The sequence below is a fragment of the Cupressus sempervirens genome, chromosome 4 (genome assembly GCF_028749045.1).
Source record: "Cupressus sempervirens isolate cs-2001-9-10 chromosome 4, ASM2874904v1, whole genome shotgun sequence".
Classification (NCBI taxonomy): Eukaryota; Viridiplantae; Streptophyta; class Pinopsida; order Cupressales; family Cupressaceae; genus Cupressus; species Cupressus sempervirens.
The window spans coordinates 782,598,012-782,620,543 of NC_143121.1; the positions used below are offsets into that span (position 1 = coordinate 782,598,012).

General features: G+C 37.4%; 1 protein-coding gene across 10 annotated transcripts in view; it reads right to left on the reverse strand.

Annotated features, from left to right (window-relative positions):
* LOC149563737 (LRR receptor kinase SERK2-like) overlaps positions 1-22,532 on the reverse strand; it is a 286,023-nt gene that overhangs the window by 97,534 nt on the left and 165,957 nt on the right. For all 10 annotated transcript variants that reach the window (XM_089826867.1, XM_089826870.1, XM_089826869.1 and 7 more), the window contains one exon: positions 17,815-17,880. In XM_089826867.1, the coding sequence (XP_089682993.1) occupies positions 17,815-17,880 (66 nt within the window). The remainder of the gene's footprint in view (positions 1-17,814; positions 17,881-22,532) is intronic.

The following is a 22,532-nucleotide window of genomic DNA, read 5'->3' on the forward strand; positions in this document are numbered from 1 at the left end:
AACTAAGGAATCTGAATCAGAGACAACATAAATGGGTAAGCAAGATTCAAGCATTCGATTTTGATATAAATCATTGAGTAAGAACAGAGCAATAGGAGTATAAATCATCGATAAGTTTAAGAGAAATTAATTAAACCACCACTTAGACTATAATAAGTGATTGAATGGACTAGTGAAGGTACCGCCAAGGTGGATAGTAGTGAATACGTGGCATTGGTGGTACACATAGGAAGTGGCATGGAATAGGAAGGAGAGCGAACCTTTCCTCAATTATCAATGAGCAAGCACTAAAAAAGGAATTGGCTTCCAAAGATTCTAAAGGTCTGAAGCCTTGAAAGGGAAACCATTGATTTACATATTTTATGATCTGGCATATCTATAACCAGCAAGAAAAACATCAAAAGGATTCTCATGATGACAATACCATTTACCAATCATTGAATCACATCAAGCAATAACAGCAGGTAAATACAAAGGCATTGAATGGAAGTCTAGCCTTGATGAATACCAAATCTAACCTCATAGCAAGGACCAAAGACATATCTTCGAGCGAAAACATCAAAGAGAAGCACATTGATTCCCATCAGTCGGCATGTGGATTGGACTGGCAGTATAATCAACAATGGCCCCATCTTATCACTTGGCCCAAAGACACCTCGAAGCACACAAACTAATCAATAATGGCGTGGGTCCTTGGTGACAAGGCTATCCATTAAAGAGGGCCATCCAATCAATGATAGTTGTATGCAACAAATAAGAACATATCAGGCTATAATGTGAAATAAAGAAAGGTATAGGCAATATGTACAGATGGGCGGAACCATTGAAAAGTAAAGATGTTGCACGAAGTGCATGTATATGAGCATCGATGCGGGTAACAACATATTCAATGCATCTTTAATTTAAATTCATGAGGTATGTTCATAAAAAAAAATTATTTAACTTGAACATAATTATGATATGTTAACTAGTCCAAGGTAATTATATATTTAATTTATTGCATTATTAACATATTATGGTAGATATTTGATAGTGTAAGGAAATGATGACAATTTATAATTTTGTTAAATATAAAGAGATTCATTACGGGAGTATGAAAGGTAAAGATTGAGTATTATGTTTTCTTATTTCCTCCATTGGAAATATAAACTAAATAGCAAGTTGGAACGTAGAGAGGAGTTGTCATATTTGATACAAAATTGTCCAACAATATAAGAATGAGTGGAAATTTTAAATTGTTGGGGGAATAATAGTCAATGTTTCATTCGCACTTGAACCTTATTTAGAGGGGAGATGTTCCATTCTCAAATAATAATAATAATAAGACAATTTCTGAATCTTCATGCGCAAATAAGTATTTTTATCTTTTACATTTATTTGTAATTCTATACATACTATAAAGGTTATTTGCCTTAATCTTTTTAGTTTGAGGATATTCTTACAGGAAAAGAAGGTTGGTACTTTACATATGCTACCTAATATTGTGCATATTCAATCTAATGATAGTATCTCCAAAGACCCTAATGAGCAAGATGGATAAGAAGAGGCTCTTGAAGAAAACATCCTTGATGATTGAGATTATGAGATTCTTCTACATTAAGAAAGAGTATGACACTTCTTCTAAAGAAATGCAGGAGCTTAGAAGATTGATTCACAGAGGGACTCTAGAAATACATGTGTGGTTGCATGGTTTTTATGGGCCTGCTCCTATGTATATTATGAGGAAGTATTGACTTATCACTAGAAAATCAAAAGATTGATATCAAATTCAGAGTGAGTTCGATAGGCATCCTTGGGTGAAAAGAGTTTTTGAGTAAGTAACTAAAGGACCTAACTTCCCAGGATCATTGTTTAGAGGGAGAATTTTGAGGTGCAATCTTTTGTAAATAATATCTTCTCTGTAAGGAGAAGTTCTAAGTGAAATTCCTTGTAATGCATTTTTCTGTGAGAGAATGAGGTGAAAGCCTTTGTACCACCCTTTGACTGGGTTCATGGTGGTTACTATTTCACATATGATATGTAATAAAAAGTGATGATCTTCCATTGACATATATAAACAGAAAGTAACCATTATAAGATGACGATCTTATAAATGGTAGACCTATTATCATGGTTCTTTGGGCTGGATTTTGTCGGACACCATGATAATGAACAGTCAGAATATAACCATTGTAAGGTGGCGATCTTCTAAATGGTAGACCTATTATCATGGTTCTTTGGGCCGGATTTTGTCGAACACCACGATAATGAACAGTCAAAAGGTAACCATTGTAAGGTGGCAATCTTACAAATGGTAGACCTGTTATCATAGTTCTTTGGGCCGGACACCATGATAACCAACTTGTTATGGTTCTTTAGGCCGGATCTTGCCAGACACCATATAGACCACACTTAAGGTGGTTTTTTTTAAGTTGTGGAAATTGCTTCAATTATGTGTTTTGAAAGGTGAGGAATTTAGCCTCGTAGTGAATTGAATATCATACTGAAATGATATCTCTTCTTATTCTTGAAAGCATAATGTGCTCTATAAATCCTCTCTAGCTAAGAGGGAGTGTTAAGGTTGTAGCTTCTGTTGAATTGATTTTATCATGAGTTACCTTGTTGATGGTAAATCATCTTTAAGATAAATATCTTATATATATATATAATATATTTTATATATGTAATATAATATACATTATATATACTATACATTATATATTATTATATAATAATATAATAATATATTACATATATGCTTAAAGATGAGTTATACATATGGTTATTTATATTAACTAATGATGATTAACTATAGAGACATGTCTCATCTCATATTTATGAGCCTTCAAATCTGCATTTGGAAAATCATCAATTACAATGGCTATGATAGTACATTTGCAAAAAAAGATACATGTTACTTAACAATGATGCGTTCGCAAACAAAGCTAGCTCAACAACAAGAAGCTATGAAAAGGATAGACGCTCCTCAAATGCCTGTCACCATTGCAAAGAGGGGAACACCTCTGCCTAGCCTACCTGTTGATCCAATCAAGAATCAAGTAAGTATTGATCATCCTACAACTTCATCTGACATTTCGAAGCCCAGTGTACCTAATGCTAATACAAAACCCCAGGCTGAAAATTTCAATGCTTCCTTAACTAGTTCTTTCCGAGTTCTTGATATCATAGATCATGCTAAGAAGACCAAAATCCAAATGTCTGAGGTAGAATACCTACAAGCATATCTAGATCAGCTGGATAGGCTTACTAAATTTGTCAAAAAATCACAGCCTACTCAACCTCATTTGGTTGCCCCTGAATTGAAAAATATGCCCAATAACCTAGTTATTATTCCATCTTTAGTTCCAGGGAAGATTGAACCTTTCCATTTATCCTTACTAATTAATGTTTTTAAGCTAAGCAATTGTGTCATTGATTCTAGAGCATTTGACAACATCATGCCAGCCAAGGTTACCGACGCTTTGGGATTAACTTTGACAAAATCATTTGGTAATTGTTACTCTATGGAGAATATGCAAGTACCACTGAAACGGCAAATTAAAGATGCCCAATCTGCCTTTCCATCCTTTCCAAATAAGAAGATCAAAATAACCATCCTAGTTGCAGATGTCCCTGCTTCTTACGATATGTTACTTGGTCATAATTTCTGTAAGGATGTAGGCGGTGAACTCAACATGGATATGAGTAAAGCTAGAATACCTGTCAAAGGTGTCGTGCAAAAGTTGTAAACTGAGAGAGAAACAAAGTATGTGGTGATCAAATCTAATGACCCACATGCTCAAATTGTTTTTGAATCAGCTGGAATGGGTAATTATTACCTACATGCCGATGAAGTGTCAAAATTTGAAAAGCACTAGACAGGTTCTAAAAGTTTCTCCTTGCTTTGTGATACTAAAAGATTTGCTAATGCTACTGAAGATCTAGAAGAGGTTGCCGTTACAAATCAATTACCAGTCACAGTTGAAGGAGAAATTGTTCTTGAAGAGATCCTATGGACTATCTTAACAAAGAAGAAAATGTTTCAATTACGGATTCTATGGATTTCCTTAAAGGGAAGATTATTCTCATGGAATGTGAAGCAAGTTCAAGTACTTCCAACGATGTTTGGGTTATGGAATTTGATGGAATTTGTGCTTCCATGGGCTCTAGAGAAGGAATTGTGATGATTTCACCTGACGGAGAATTTTTTCCTTTTTCATACAACTTGCAATTTCCTAATACTCATAACACGACTAAATATGAGTCTTTGATATTGGGATTGAACATGGCACAGGCTAAAGGAAATAGGAACTTGCACATTAGAGGAGATGCTGAGTTGGTGGTATGTCAAGTCAAAAGTCAATATAAACCCAAAAATGATTGACTTAGACATTACTATGATCGTGCTTGGGATTTTATCAAGCTGTTTGATGCTTTTGATGTCTCAGTAATCCCTGGAGAGCTGAATGATAGAGCTGATTCACTTTCTGTTTCAACCACATTGTTACTTCCCCATCAAGACTTTGAAGATGGGATATATGAAATACAATTGGTTTACCAACCAAGTATTCTGGATAATTGTGAACATTGGCAAGTTTTCAATGATGATACTCAGATTATCAATTTTCTGGAAACCAAGGATTTGATGATATGTATTTTGAAGGAAGCGAGAATGTGCCAAATTAAATTGTTTTTGATGAAAATTTTGATACTGGTCAAGGGCTAATTCAATTAACACGAAAAATTTGCTCCTAATTGCCGCATGGACTTGGGGAATTCATAGGTTCTGCATATCATTACATTTTAATATTTGTAATTCCAATTGCAGCATTTTAATTTTACATGAAATATTTGTAAAAATGCTCTTGGTTGTAGATGGGCATTTCATTTTCCTAGAATGCATAAGAAATGTTTGGCAATTTGTCAACTCATTGTGAAACTCATTTCGGTCACTTGTATGTATAAAAAAGTTGTAAACAAAGTAGCACATTATCTCTATTACATTGCCAATCAATTTTGCATCATTAGAACTATTCCTAAAACACCATTTGCAGCATATGAATTCAAAACAATCTTAGTTACTGGGTTCGAACCCTGGAGCTTGGGTCCGGATCCGGATTCATTCGGGTCAGGATTCGAGCCTAGGTCCGAGTAGAATCCCTGTTTGGGATTGTGGGTCTACCCGGGTCCACGCAAGCCCATAGTCCCAAACAGGGACCCTACCTGGACAAGTAGTAGACTCAGGAGAATCCAAGAGGACCCGCAACTTGTGAGGCCATAAAGTGGTCCAAACAAAATTTAAAATGAGTTTTTTTTTTTTTTTTTCCCTTCAAACCCTAAAGGAAGGCTTGTTAGATACTTTTCATTCATCTAATCTCTCATTTGCTTTCTCATTTTGCTCTCTCATTTTAGTGTGGCCATTTTGCAAGATTGAAGAGAAGGTTGTAGAGATTGTTTGTGGAGTCTCAAATCCTTCAAATAATCAGCCCTAAGTGTTCCAGGTATGCATTTGATTCTTCCTTTTACATCTTTCATAATTTGTTTTTAGTTTTTTCATTGTTCTAATTTTTTATCAAGTTTTGTATAAGTTCTAAAAAAAATTAAACATTTGTTTTTTATAGATTGCAAGAATCATAGAATGAGTAGTCAAAGTTCAGTGGGTGGGGAGGGATCCCAAAGATTTAAAATTGATAAAAGATCTCCTTTGTGAAAGTATACAACAAGAATTGAGCAATGTTTTAGAGGGGGAGGGGATATATGGAAATGCAATTTTCGCCAAAGCCAATATAGGAGCTCATATTACCGGGTTAAACATCATTTGATAGGCCCAACAGGTCAAGGGATTAGCATGTGTGAGGGGCCCCCAAAGAGAGGTAAAAAGGGGTTGCCGACTTCTCAAATAGCAAGCATGTTAAAAGAACAAGAGGCTGATAGGTTAGTGTCAAAGGCGAAAAAAGATAGATCAAAGCAAAAATCACCAACACCACCCTCTCAAACAACCACTAGACCACATCCCTTCCTACCTACCGCATCTACAGATGAAGATGAAATAGAAACACCCCCATCCCACAAGAGAGGCCCATTAGATAAGGCATTTCAAAATGAAAAGAGGGAAATTGCTGACATAAAGGTTGGGTGTTGCCTCATTACGAATGGTGTTTCATTTAATCTAGTGAGATCACCTTATTGGAGAGAGATGGTGCAAGCAATAAATGAAGCACCTTGAGGTTACCAAGCCCCTGGATATGAAAATTTCAGAACCACCATATTGCATAATGAGAGAAAGAATGTAGAAAACCTCCTCAAACCAATAAGAGATTCTTGGATCCAAATGGGGTTGAGCATTGTCTCTGATGGATGGAAAGATTGCAAAAACCGTCCATTAATAAATGTGATTGTTGTCTACCCCAAGGGGGCAATTTTTTTGAGGGAGGTTGATTGTGAAGGGAAGGTAAAGGATGCAAATTTTATTGTTGAACTTCTCATTGAATCCATAGAGTCTATCGGAGTTGACAATGTTGTCCAAGTAATAACGGAAAATGCTAAAGTTTGTAAGGCTGCAGGTGTTTTGGTAGAAGCACAATATGAGCATATATTTTGGACACCATGCACTGTCCACTCTTTGAACTTGGTGATGAAAGCAATTGGCACCCAAATTGAATGGGTGAAAAAAGTGTACGAGGGTGAGGAGATCCAAATGTTTGTGGCAAACCACCACATGTCACAAGCAATTTTCAAAACCTTCTCCCAATTGGAATTGTTGAACGTAAATTTTAAACTTTATTTAGCTTCATTTATCATTTTGTGTCATACTTTACATAATTGAATACATTTTTTTTTGTTGTTTACATATTTGATATTTGAAATGTGTTATTATATTAACTAACAATTTGAATTAACATGATAATAGGTTGCTGAAACAATTTTTGCTTCACACACAATCATCCTTAGACAACTTGTGAGGGTGAAAGAAGCATTGTGTCAAATGGTTATTAGCAACAAATGGGGTGGATGGAAGCAAGCCAATATAGAAAGGGTTAATATTGTAAAGGAGATAATCTTGAGTGATGATTTCTGAAATAGGATGGAATATGTATTAGAACTCACCGAGCCAATCATGTCTATGCTTCGGTATGCCGACACTGATGAGCCTTGTTTGGGGGACATATATAATGCCATGGACTCCATGCTAGAAAAATGAAATTAGTAAGTTTAATACAATACTTTATCCTTGTTTACTGAGAGATTTTTATTTTTTATTTTAATTAAGTTATTAACACTATATCAAGATAACTTATATGTACATCATTTGACATCCCAGGTCATTCAGAGGAGAGAGCAAGATCCTGAGGATGCCTTGTACAATAAGGTGAAGAAAATTGTTCTACATCGCTAGAACAAGATGACTACACCTTTACACCTCCTGGCATATGCACTTTCTCTTAGGTATTATAGCGGTAAGATACTTTCTATTCTTGGTAGAGTGGCACCATACAGAGGTCTTGAGGTTGCTACTAGGTATAAGAGGGCATGTAGCAGGCTCTTTAGCAATCTTGATGTGGCATCGAATGTTAGTAGAGAGTTTGTAGATTTTGTCTCAAGCAAAAATGCAGACCTTGATGCAATCAATGACCAAAGTAGAATGGATGCCATTGGATGGTGGTACTTACATGGGCAAAGTTACATGTACCTCCAACCTCTTGTCACAAGTATGTTTTTAAGTTTTTTTTCCTTTTCTTATTGCCACTTAGCTTGTTGAATTAGCACTCTTAAATTCCTATTGTATTATAAAATTAAAATTTCTAATTTTTTAAAATTGTGTTGGTTGTCTTTCTAGGTTGCGAGCTCTTCTGCTGCTGAGCGGAATTGGAGTACATACTTTTCTATCCACTCAGTGAAGCATAATTGGTTGGGTTCGAAGAAAGCAGAGGACTTGGTATTTATTCACAACAACTGGTGCCCCCTATCACGCAAGGATCCAAGATATAAGAAGAGGCCAGAGAAGTTGTGGGATGTAGTACCCGAGACTTCTGACTTGGATATGGCTGTCTAGGATATATCTAGAATTGCCTTGCTAGGTGTTGAGGAGGACGAGGACGAGGATGTGGTTGCATCTAGGGCTAGTGGAATCAGTTTTGGTTCCAATGATGAGGAAAATGATATAGATGAGGCGGAAGCCATTGATCCCTCATATTTTGATGACCCATTTGACCCTTGAAGGGCATTTGCATCTTTGATAATATGAGTCTATGATCATCGATAAACTATTAAACATTTGTCATTGATCATTTATCACCATGTTTCAAACTTTATTATTATCTATCAATCTGATGAAGTAGTCTATGTTTTGAAATTCCATTTTGCATTTTAGTAATTCAATGTATGATTTTATTTACAACATTAGCATAGATTAATGAGTGAGTATTTAATGTTTATCTTTTGTTTACCGTACTGGTAAAGAAATCAACGCATACAGACAATGGAACAGAACAGCAGAATTATATTCGCATATGCTAGACATTACATTATGCTTGATAAGATAAGATCAATGATAGAAGATGATTTATTTACAATGATCCCAGATGAGATATAAATACTATCCGCCGAACCTTCCCGGAGGAGTCCGTCGGCCACAAACATTATGTCCGCTACAAACTATTTACCCGTCGGCTACAAAGTACAAAACACCGATGATAGTCATTCCATCGGCTACAGAAACACCGCCGGGACCATCCAGTCGGTTGACACCATCCCCCCGAAAAAGAAAAGTCGTCTCCGAACAACAATTACACAATATCTGAGAAAAATTAACAACAAAATACATTATCAAAGTGACTACAACAAGAAAAAATCTGCTGCTGCCACATCACTTCCACATTCATCCCGTTACATCTGTAGCCTATGCTAACACAATACTGTCTCCTCAAACTGACCTTGATAGCCACCTGTGCTACTTTCTCTGCTTCCAACACTGGGTCCACTGAGCTAAGTGTCGCTGTACTGCCTCCAATTGGATGATCAGCTCCTCCCGAGCTCTCTACGCATCCACCAAGACAGCCTCCTGGCCAACACCTACTCCCAGTGCCTCTGGTACACAAACAGTCCATACCTGCAACAACTTTAACTCTTCTCAACTGGTTAGACTCCCATGACTGATATTTGCCACGACTGGGGGTCCAGGGGGCAACACCCCCGGCGGGGTCGAGGGGCAGCGCCCCTCGCCGCCAAAACCAAATTAGCACTTCGAAACCCACACAAAACTGCACGGAACACACCATTACTGTCATTTTCTGTCGATTCTACACTCTTTTTGGCAACCACTGATGTGTCTCCTCCCCTTTGACATCATCTGTAACTCATTCTGAACAACTTGAATCTGTCGTCGTTTTTATTTTTTATTTTTATTTTTTTTGAAATACTGCTTCCTCTTTCCTGCTCCTCTACAATCCACCACAAATCCGTCTGCACACATAAATTCTTCTCCAACCTGCTCGAATCCTAAACAGAGGATTATGAAGCTGAATCCCCTCGGAGTTATGACTGTAGAACACCTCTAGCTACGACTTCAGAATTTCAAATGTATCGCATCAATACCGCCCAATTTGAACGCCGCGAGCGAGGAAATGAAGGCAAAAGCGGGGTATATGCTGCATCGATCCTCCTGATACGTTGGAATAGATAACAGTTTGGCTTCCAACCGTGGACCAACGAAAGCAAGCCGTCCGCTGTTATCATCCATTACCCGCGAAAGAAGAAAAGGCTGCTGCAAAATTATCAAGACCGGCTTTCCACGATAGTTTATGTATATCCACAGAACAAAGAAATCCCCCGCAGAGAAGTCTTCCGCACTACGCCGAGCTGGAGGAGGGAGTTGACCATGGACAGAAAAAGGAATCCCCTGCAGAGAAGTCTTCCGCGCTACGCCGGGCTGGACGAGGGAGTTTGAAGTCTAGCGAATTTTTTTTTTTTGTTTTTATGCCTGCGGGGCTTTTCACTTACTCGCAGACAGACTGTCCGCGGGGCCTTTTTTCACTTACCTGTGAACAGACTGTCCGCAGGCCTTTGCTTCTTTTTACACCCGCGGACAGACTGCCGCGGGGCCTTTTTTCACCCACGGACAAGCTGCCCACGAGGCCTTTCTTACACCCACAGACAGACTGCCCACGGGGCCTTTCTTACACCCACGGGCCCCCCTTTGTTTGGTTTTTTTTTCTTTTTTTTTTTTTGCAATTTTTCAATTTTTTTTTTTTTTTTTTTTTTTTTTACCTTCAATTTTTAAACTTTTTTTTTTCTTCTTTTCTTTTGACAAAAATAAAATAAAATAAAAAGAGAGCACCTCAATTTTTTCTCCACGTGTCGCCATTCTACAACGACGACGGAGTCAGCTAGCCATTCTATGACAGCGACGGAGTCTTCTTGGCAGCATATATTTGCAATTTAAATCCGTTGACTATCGAAGGCACCTCTTGCTCGTCCAATGTCTCCAATTTTATCACCCAATTGTCGCCGACCTCCCGGGTCTAATCTGGTCCAACCCATCTTGCCTTAAACCTTTCCTATTTCATTTCATCCTGACCGTCGTACTTGAGTACCAACTGCCCCGGCTGAAACCTACTGAGTTTGTCATGCCATGCCTTATGTTTGTTCTATGTTACCTCCGTCGCCCACTATGCCTGCGGTCGTCGCGCATCTAGCTTATTTCCTTGCTGTCGGTACCCTTGAAGTAATTTTATGGTGTGATGCATTCTTTTCCTCCTGTGCGGTCCGTTCACCGTGTACCGAATGGTGGGATCTTTCTTTTTTCTAGGTCTGTATTGTATGTCCTTCCCTTCTTCAGCCGTAACCTCCTTTGCGTCATTTGCTTCTCTGTATTCCTCCGGACACTCATTTTCCTCTTTCTTCTCACCTTCGTTGACCCTTAGCATATTACAACTCGGAAAGAGTTCGTAGTCTTCTATTTGCCAGTGGTAAAGGCCATTCACCGAGTCTAGGTCGTCGTCATTTGATCCTCCGTCTAGTCTCAATATTCCTTCTTCGTCCGGTTCCATTCTCCTCTTTCCTTCATCGTCATTTCTTTCGTCGTCACTGTCGCCTTCACCTTCTGAGTCTGACGATGCTGCCTCCTCACCTACCATTTGTGTGTGCAGGTCAATTATGAATCTTTTGCCTCCGCGCTCCATTGATAGGGTATTTCGTTTCCAATCATGTTTTACTTCTACTTGCACCAACCAATCCCATCCCAAAATAGCATCATATCCTTTTCTTTTCAATGGAATGACCACAAAATCCAATAAAAATGGTTGCGTACCAATGGTTACCGGTTGCACCCTCAAGATTCCCAATGGTTTGATTCCGTGCTGGTCCACCGTGAGCAACTGGAATGTAGGCGGCCACAGCGTCGGCTTTCCCAACTTCTTCCAGGTATCCTCCAGTAAGACATTCACGCTAGACCCTCCGTCAACAATTGTCTTTGTAAAAACATTTTCCAAAATCCCCATCTCGACGACCGCCGAATGTCGTCCGGATGTGAGTGCTAGCAGCATTGGGTCTGTTGTCATCACTTCCCTATTGTCCCTTCCTGTGTCCTCCGTTGCTTTCGAAAACAGTGTATGATTCAGAATGGCCGTCCATAACTGGGGCATTGTGAGGAGGTCACTTATCTTGAGCGATATTTCCGTTTGTAAGATCTGTCATACAATGTTTTATTCTGCGAAGTTTCTTGCCAAAGTGCCGGTGATGTCCTTCAACTGAGATGTCCCCACCGACGATGCCTTTGCAATTTCCGCCTGCACTTCCCCCACTTTTCTCTTTTCCTCCACTTGCCTCCGTGTAATTGCCAAAACCTCCTCTACATTCGTGACGACAGTGATCAAGTTTACTCCAGACTTTGGACACTTGGAATCTTCGTGATCGCCAGGTCCGCACCATCTGCATAATAATTTCAGTGTGTTTGCCATTGTACAATCCCATGCAAAATGACCCCACAAATTACATGCTCGGCATTGAACAATCGGTCGTCCATTTGCATCATAGTGGGTTCGACTTCGGCTCCCATTATTATTGTTATTGTTCACATTGTTGTTATTTTGCCCTCTGTTATTATTCCTGTACCCTCCGGATGTGGCACCTGCGCTATTCGTATTTCCGCTACTGCCCGACGGGGAAACCTCCTGTGTGAGAAACACCTGCGGAGATCCTCTTGTCTTCATGTTAAATGGGCACTCTTTTGTCGAATGGCCCATGATCTGACAAATGTTACAAAATTGGTTCTTTGGACACGATCCTTTAGTATGACCGTCGGTCTTACACTCTGTGCACCACAACTCACTGCTCTTTGTCTCCTTCTGTATATTTTTAAACTCCTTCATCATGCGGATCATGTCCTTCTGTAGGGCATGGACCTTCTTGCTACTGCTTCATCGTCGCTGCTATCTTCTCCAGCAGGCTCGTCATCATCAGAATCAAATGAGCTAGTGTTCTTCTTCTTCTTTGTTTTCTGCTCACTTTCGAGGTCCAAGGCTCTGTTATAAGCTTCTGTGTATGACGACGACGACACGATTTTCATTTTCTTCCGCAACTTCGAGCGTAGGCCTTCCACAAACTATATTTTCTTAAGTCCATCTGCTGGCTTACTTTCCATTTTATTTATCAAATCTTTTAATTTCCTGGCATAAACACGGACGATTTCGTTCTTCCCCTGCTTAGTATTGAAGATCTCTGCTACAATTTCATTATCATCCCGCAACAGTTTAAATTCTACCAGAAACTCCTTTTTAATGTTATCCCAACTGTTTAGCTTTTGTGGATCTGTATCAGTAAACCAATCAATTGCTACGCCTCGTAAGGTGGCCGGAAATCGCCTCATCCAGTCATCTTCATCAGTAATCCCATTTGCTTTTCAGATCATTTCACATGTTTTGCAATGTCGAATGGGATCGGTCGTACCATCGCCATTGAACTTCGATAGTTTCTCTTTTGGTCCTGCCATCACGACTAAATTTGGTAGAGAGGCGTTACTGGGTCCTGCGAAACTGGCATTTTTTACTCCAAAATCGGAGGTCTGCACTCCCACACCGGCAGTTTGCACTCCCATACCGGAGGTCTGCACTCCCATACCGGAGGTCTGCACTCTCGTACCGGAGGTCTGTACTCCCGCACCGGCGGTCTGCACTTCCACACCGGAGGTCTGAACTCCCACACCGGAGGTCTGCACTCCCACACCAGCGGTTTCAACAGCTGCGAACCTTGGTGAAGAAAAAGGATCTTCTGAAGTTGTTTCTCACGGAAATCTATCCCGGACGAAGAGGTCACTCCACGCTCGTGCTCCCTCGGCACTGCAAGCCGTGCGAGTTGATGCTCTTCCATCTGAATTTTCCTCCCTCAGCGAACACAAATTCAAGAACTCCTCCCGTGCTTCTTCCACCAATTCCACCCGCTGTCGAGTCTCCTCCAACAATTCTTCGGTGCTCCGGTTTCCGTCGGCAATCTTCTGAAATCTCCGTCGACATTCGGCTTGCTATGCCAGAATTAAATTCTCTTGCGCAGTACAGGTTCCATCTTTTTCCTTGACCTTATTCCAATCTTTGTTAAGCTGATTTGGCATTAAGCTTCATTCCTCCCACCTCCCAGATTCATAAGGCAACAGCGCCAAATGTTTACCGTACTAGTAAAGAAATCAACGCATACAGACAATGGAACAAAACAGCAGAATTATATTTGCATATGCCAAACATTACATTATGCTTGATAAGATAAGATCAATGATAGAAGATGATGATTTATTTACAATGATCCCAGACGCGATATAAATACTATCCACTGAACCTTCCCGAAGGAGTCCGTCGGCCACAAACATTATCTCTGCTACAAACTATTTACCCGTCGGCTACAAAATACAAAACACCGACGACAGTCATTCCGTCGGCTATAGAAACACCGCCGGGACCATCCAGTCGGCTGACATCTTTGACATTTGGCATTGATCAATAATCAAGTAACATTGATATATTCATACTATGAAATGACATAGTAAGTTAGTTTTACAGCTATGCGAGTTTTTTTTTCCATATATATATATACACACACTCACGAACCCACCCACGAACCCAAATGGGAAAAAAAAAAATTTCCCAAACCCATGAATCCGAACCCCGAACCTGAATCGGAAACTTAGAAAACAATACAAGCTGAAACAAAGAACAGCAGGTATAGTTCTTGCATGCAAACTGTTTGACGAAACGTCAAACAACTGATTAGTAAAGTAAATTAGTGTTTGTCTAAGCTATAACTGGCAAGGGTTATTACAGTTTACTTTACCTTGCTCAACACATGCGAATGGCAACAATAGCACATGTATCACTGCCTTTGGACAAATGCTGACATAACCCAAAGATACCTAGAATAGTTTCACCCTCTAGAATTTGAGGGGGTTGCCACTGAGTTTTTTTGGTTCTTTGTTAAAGTACCTTCATTCTTTTTTTGCTCATAGGAAACACAGGTTGGCATGAAAACCAGCTATAAAACCACCATAAAGACCCTTGCTAATATAACAGAAATTTTCCAACTTCACCAATTTGTATAGAATAGGTTTTAGAGAAGTTGTTTGTATATGTTCAATTTGTTGTATGTATTTGCCAATGCAATGTTTTACAATACAGAAATAAAAATACATATGAAAAGACTTAAGCCCTCAAAACATGCATTAACTGAAAATAAAGAGCATTCCATGAATTTACATTGATTGTTACAACATAGATGAACAGAGATAACAATTTCTGACCTTTCACATATAACTCAGCTCTACAAATTCAAATCTAGTCACACAAATAAATAGCAGCAGTCCAAGTCTTTTATAAATCTATATCAGTTCCTTCTACCAGAATGCACATACAGGTATGTTATGCTGATCATTGATCAATACCAAGTTTCATTCCAGTTGATCAAAAGAGTTATCCACGACCAACACTTTACTCTCAACCTGCTGTCCAATCTTTGTGCTCCATTAGAATGAGAAATTCAGTCAAAAGCCTCCTTTGGAGGCCACGGAATGACTCGGGAACCTCATGTATATGGCAAGAAATGATGATGATAAAGTTTGCACAACAAAAACATCTGGATTTGGCACTTATTTGACCTTCCTTATGAACTGAATTTCTCCTCCAACTTGCTTAAAGCCTCATCATTCCCCAAGAACCCATGACCTCCATTATAACTGCAGCTAGTGAAGTGTTTGCACATCGACCTAAATATTACCCTCAATGATATGCCACGACTGGCTTAAAGATGACACCCGGCAATACTTCCTTCAACCCCAACTTTTTCTTTTAAAATTTGTCTCAAACAAAGGCCTCACAAATTTATTATTTTCAATCGTTAAATTCACTATGGAATACCTAAATGATAATCTCAACAAACAAGCTAGGGCAGATAAGCTGCACTACCAAATCCAGTACCATCAGGGTCTTTTTCCTAGGGTTTCCAGCTATGAGTAGCTCCCCAAATTAAGAAATGAAACAAAATGAACCAAGCATGTCAAATGAGGCTCACAATGTTCTTTTATGCCAATCTGAGGGAGCTTCTAGAGACACTTTACATTTTCCCACACTTTTTATTATTTAGTTCAGCCAAGGGAAATAAAGTGACTTTATTAAATTCATCCTTAATAAACCAATTAAAGTCACTTTAGAAAACTTATCAAATTAATATAATAATATTACCCATAGAATACGTTTTGCAGGATAGTATTAAATAATAAATTAATGAATTCCTCATCTTCCCGACTTTAGCCTATGGGAATTAAGTAGGCTAATAAGTCTAGATTATTATGTGGAAAGGGGCATTATAAGATGTATGAATTTCAATGATTTCCTCAATGTTTTGAAGAAGTCCTGTGTTGTTCATAACTTCATAGTACATACATGATTACCTTGTTTGGTAAATTTAGTATTTTTTTAATGATACAAAATTACAAATAACCTATTCTTTATTGTTGAACGTCACTGACAGCCCTTGCTCATTGAGATGGCATTGGAAGGAGTAAATATGGATTGTCAAGGGGTCATATCATAGTACCAAGATATGGTAGTTCGTAACAGCAAGTAGAGTGGCATGGGGGCTAAGAGGGATGGTGCTAATTGATAGTTTATTCCATAGCATTTGGTGATGCCCAGATCATTAGAGACCAAATGTTTCCATTTGAGAATGGAATTTTGAGGTTTACATAAGATTTTTCTGATTTTATGCCTGCTGTTCATGTTGTTTCCAGCAGCAAAGCACTTAGTAACAGACCTGAACATGACCAAGAATGTTCTCAATTTGATTTAACATTGTTTCAAACATGTTTAGGGGTCATTTAGTGTGATTTGGAATGCTCTCTGGGTGTTGTTTAAATCTGGAGTGTTTTCCATTTTTTTCTATGTATTGACTCTTGAGTATGAGCATACAGAGTGGATTTCAATGTGTTTTCAAGGCATCAGATCTGGGTTGTCAGTACTTTCAAAAATTCAGAGTATTTTCAGACTTGCAATCAGCACCACTCACCTCATATTGGAGGAATCTTTCAATAGATTATGTATTGGCTTTGGTGAGATTGACATCTTATGTCTATCATGCTTTTGCAGGGCTATTATGTGATGTTGCAAAAGTATTATCCATTATCAACACTTATATCAGTAATCATTCTTCTTATTCGACGTTGACTTTGAATATGAACTAACCTTGTCAATTTTAGATGGTTCTACTGCTGAAGAATTGTCATTTTTATGTGTGTTATATTGCAAGCACTAGATAGTAATACTGCCAATAGGTTTAATCTTTGCTTATTGCCAATGTATTTACCCCACTCTACAATTGGTAATATGGTAATCTCATTCACCACTGAATAAGTGGAAGAGTAGTTTTATTCTTGCTCACCACCAAATAAGAGGAAGAGATATTTGCTCAATATTTTGTACTTGCTCGCCACTACATAAATGGGAGAGGCTTGTTTCAGTTATTGCTCGGCACTCCATTGAATGAGTTAGATTGGCTGGCTTGCTGTTCTTTTCATGTTTGTTTTGCAAGCTTTCAAGTCAATTTATAAGTTCAAGTTAACAGTATAAGTTCTGACACCATATGATCCCGCCTTGCCTAGATCGGGAACTAGGTGACCAAATAGTGCAAAGGACCTTACTTTACATCTTACTTTCGGTTGGAAGTTATTATCAAAGAGAGATTTAAGTGGCCACCTAAAGTTTCCCTGCAGGGATGTCCAAAGTCAAACATGCTTTGTAATAAAATAATACAGTAGAGCCACATTCATAAAATAATAATAGTACATAAGTCATTTTTTTATAATGTAGAGAGAAATGTTACTAAGACAACTTAAAATATTATTGTTCCCCTAGTTTTATCCCATATCCTACCAGAAATAAAAAAACAGGTATGGATCTCTGAGATGTTTAAATTCTAAAAAGGGGGCATGACATTGACAAAATGGGGTTATGTGTAAATTCAGAACATTATAAGAACAAAAAACTACAATTTTTATATCAAATGCATGAGTCTATAAATAATGAGTACCTAAATGTGATTAAAGAAAATAAATTCTCTTCTACAATTGTTTTTATGAACTCAAAATAAATATGTCCTTATTCTTTTGCTTGGACAGTTTCTGTCAACCATCCGTTAGATTATGTATGATGGTAATAGGAATTAACATTAAACGGAGCTTTTCGATTTGATAAATATGGATTTGGAACAACTAATATGCTTTTTTTTGTGTCAAGGCGAGAGTTAAAATTATAAAATACCACTCTAATGCAACTGCAATTAAGGAAAAGGAAGTGTCATCCTTACTCATACTTATGGACTTCAAATAAGGATTCTGGTATTTCTCCTTTGAGGTTATTATTAGAAAGGTCCCTGAAAGCATCCAATCAGCCCTGTATTAGAAATCTACCAAAGAAACATCCAGATGATATGCATAAACTGAGAAATTTGAGACATCTGTCCCAAACAGACACATGTTGATGAATCAAATTTATATATTAAAAATATGTAGATTCTTCAATTAGAAAACACCAGTTTCATTATCAAAGACAAATGGACAAAATATATCTAAAAGATGATAAAAAGGGCATTGTCTTAATCTGGAACAATAATACCCTTGTGCACCATGCATCAATCATGTACATACTTAGTCATCATCTCTTATTTTTATTCATTTGTATTTGTTCGTGTTTGATAACTTCAGTCTGATAAACTTATATATAATTATATATGAGATATAATTTATATATGTGTGTTCATTATATTTGAGATATATGTTTATTGGTATATGAGAGAAATTAATTCGATGATGATGATGTGTGTGTGTGTGTGTGTGTGTGCGTGTGTGTGTGTGAGAGAGAGAGAGAGAGATTAAATTTATTATATTAATTATATGATTAATGATTAGACATGTCCAATGTAAAGACATGTCTCTTCACGGCTTATTCTCAATATAAATGATATATCGTTGTCATTTGGAAAACATCTACCATATCAAAATGGCAGTGCTATTACATTTGCAGTGGTCCTTAGGAAATCAACATGGTATCAGAGCCAATTGCAAATGTAACAAAGAAAATAAAAATGAACATAACAATGTTGCCAATATTGCAGATCTAGATTTGCTTCTCCTCAGACCTGGTGTTGAACAAGCTCATCAAAGGGCTGAGATTTGTCTTCTTTTGAAAAAGTGTCGATCCATGATTACATAGTAGCTCGCTGGTATTGGAGAAACCTGATGAAATCACAATAACTGTCAGCAACTTCCAACATTCATTGATGATGCCACAGAAGACGAGGAAGCACTGAATTTGAGAATTAATGGCAAAGGCGTCAACTTATCTGTAACAATGCAGCCTGAGCTGTAGTACTGCTTTACTTAATTGTTATGATCCAAAAATATGTTAAAAATTTTCCTCCCTCCACTCTTGTAGCCGCAGGGTATGTAGAGTTTCTTTTGGGTGCATTGGGCATCAGTATTACTCTTCAAATGTATAGAGAGTTATACAAAATCATCACTTTCATTCAATGGTGCTGTGTCAGTTATTTGTATGCACACTTATTGTAACAATAGTAATAAGTGATGGTGCGGCAGGAGGAGGGAGTTTGAGTGTTGATTTATACAGCAAAAGGTGCCCACAAGCAGAAGGCATTGTGAGAAGCGTGGTGCAGAAATGGTTTGTCAATCTGTGCCTGCTGGATAGTTACATTTGCTTTTCCATGATTGTTTCATCCAGGGGTGTGATGGTTCTGTTCTGATAGACAGCAGTGAAGATAATATTGGGGATAAGGACTTTGTACCCAACTTGACCTTGAGAGGTTTTGAGCTCATTGATGATGTTAAACTAGCCATTGAAGCTCCCTGCAAAGAAGTCGTTTCCTGTGCTGATTTACTCACTTTGGCTGCTCACGATGCAGTGGCATTGGTCTATGTGTTTACTTTCTTTTGAGTGGCACATATGTGGATGACATCAAATAGATGGAGGAACCTTAGAAAAGAAGTCCAATTCCCATTTGGTGTGGATAAAGAGGAAGACAATCTCCATTAAATATTTAACATTGAGTTGACCTCATGAACAACATAACACTCGGACAGACAACTCTCATCAACCCCATTAATAAAAGGACTATGTGGACTGACGAGCTTTCCACAGGCCACATCACTTGTGGGGCCCAAGTCACATATTTGTTTGTGCCTAAGATGTAAGTAAGGGCATGGAATATATTTGAGTCAAACATTAATTTAAAACGTTGGTGTATCAAAGTCTTAAAGGTCGTGTCCCACCAGCATTTTGAGGTATGTATGTTGCTAAGGAAGGCATGAACGAATATTTATGAATAACTTATTAAGATTGGGGATCATACTCGAAGTAAGACGAAACGAGGTTAGTTAATATTTATTATTGTTTTAATTTATTACATTTATATATATAAGCGGAAGAATTTTTGAATATATATAAAATGAAGAATTCTCTTCTCATGTTATATATATAAAGAAGATACATATATTTGTTATTAAATTAATAACATTAAATTTCTAAGTATAATTCCTAATGTATTAAATCTCTCTTGTATTTATTGTATTTCTATACATAAGAGCTATTTTGCCTTGATATTTTTCTAAGGATGTTATTACAAGAAAAAGAGGGAGATTGAGATTCAAAGGGAGGCTGACATTTTAGGCAAACTTGAAAGAGAGGAAGATGGTAGAGAATATGATTCAGTCAACCTTTGGTGATCTAAATCATGTTGATCCAAATGGCATAAACCATGTTGAGATGGATTCTCCAGTAATCAATAAATTGTAGCAGTCAAGAGGACTATAATTCATGAATATATCTTGTGACTATATGATGGGCCTACCCCCTGTGTACATCATGATGAAGTGACAACTTACAAATGATGTCACTTGTATTTGCAAAAGTTATTGAAAGTTGACGATGTTACTGTTACATCCCAATTTTTGACCCAATTTAAAATGTTCATATAGCCATTGAGGTTCACATGAAGTCAGTTGACAGTTAAAATTGTTATAATCTTGCGAAATGGTAAGATGGTTAGTCATTATAATTTCATATGAAGATAACATGCTAGTTAACTATTATGATGATATTTTAAAGCTATTTCAAATAGTTGGTTATTTACCATGAATTCATGGAAATTGAAAAGGTAGTTAGCCGTTATGATCATTTATGATTAATAACTTGTTATGGTAATGTGATTTAACGATGGAAAAATTCCTTATAGGGAGCTTGTCAAAGGGGTGGAAGCATTATCAGAAAAGAATTGGGCACAGAGGCATCACCATCACTGGGCAAATGGGTATGAACCTTGAATAACCATGGTCGAGGACCTAGCAACTACATAACAGGATACATACATTGGACATGTATGAGCTATTGGATAATCATTAAAACATTAAACATTTAAACATAATTAAAATATGTACCTTTAATGGTTTGTATTAACAATCTCATCATTTCAAATTGTGTGTGTGTGTGTGTGTGCGTGCGTGCGTGTGCACAAACGTATAAAAGTATGGTGCCATCATAGTATTAATTTATACAAGCTCATACTATTAAAATACATATACCTAAATATGCATTTACCTTGAGAAAATATGAAGATAAAATAATCTTCCAAGTAGTACATGTATTTGGATATGCATACCTTAGTAGGTATAACCTTGGACAAATGATAATAATATAATGTCACCATTCAAAATAATATATATATGTGCAAATATATGTGTGTGTGTGTGTGTGTGTGTGTGTGTAACTTTATAATTTATCCTTTCTTGAGTTAGCAACCTTCAAATTCTTCCTCTTAATTATTTATCTTTATAAGAGGTGAGAATGTACACTTGGCATCTTTTATCAGTGATTCAAGAAGACGATTCTTCTTTTTTTTATAACTGCTCAACGAGTCACGGCTTCTTGGAAGCCTTTATTATTTTCGAATGCCTTCTTTTATGTACAAGCTGGGAGAACCAAAAACTAGTGTTCTGCATTTTATACCTCTGCTCTCTTATGTTTCTCTTATCTTTTATTTGCTGCAAATGATTGAGGACAAATTGTAGTCATTTTTTACTCTGGGCTCTGCACTTTGGATTACTCACATCAAAAAGAGTCGGTTGCATAGAATCAAGCCAAGCTCCACGTCTTCCTAATCAAGTTATGTGGTCAGCCATTCCAAATCATATTTTGTTATATATAATTGCATTCGAATTTACAGCAGTAAGAAATGTGTCAGTGAATTCCATGTATCATTGCTGAATTGCAAAATTGAATAGACATTCAATGAGTCCATTCGTTCCATGTTAAATCGAGATCAATTATATATGTTATGTTCAAACATCTCTGTTACAGTTGGATTCCAAAATCAATTATTTCCTTGTAAGTTCTTTAAGCGAAGTTCTCAGGTCATAATAATTGTATTATGATAGTACTGAAAATATATTATTCTTTACACCAACTGAGGAATAGCAGAAGAGTTGGATTACTCTAAGATTTGAACACCTAGGACTCACTCGGCTATATGGCCAAGAAAAAGGGTGACGAGGTGAGAAAAAATCTGCAAGAACAAGAAACCAGAATCAGAAGTGATTTAATGAATTTAATGCATATAAATGGAACCTAGATACGGAATGCATACCTAGAGGCAACTAACATTTTGACAAACAATTGGCATACAACTATTATGTTGATCATATATGCTATTAGATGGACATTTCGTCAAACAAATGGTATGCAACATATATCTCTTTTATTTAGTTCATTCCCATGTACAATGTTGCTATGAATTTTCCAAGACAAATGGACTTACAATAATGACTACAACAATGCCAAATCTGATTCTAAGTTATCACTTACAACAGCAAAATTATATGCCTAAGATTACAATGCTAACTACTAATAGTTGCAAGAGGAACCTAATAAACTTACAATGCTAATGACTATAGCAGCAAGGAAAAAAATGATTACTAATGGATGCCAAAGATGAATCTTCAAGTCTACACTCGTTAG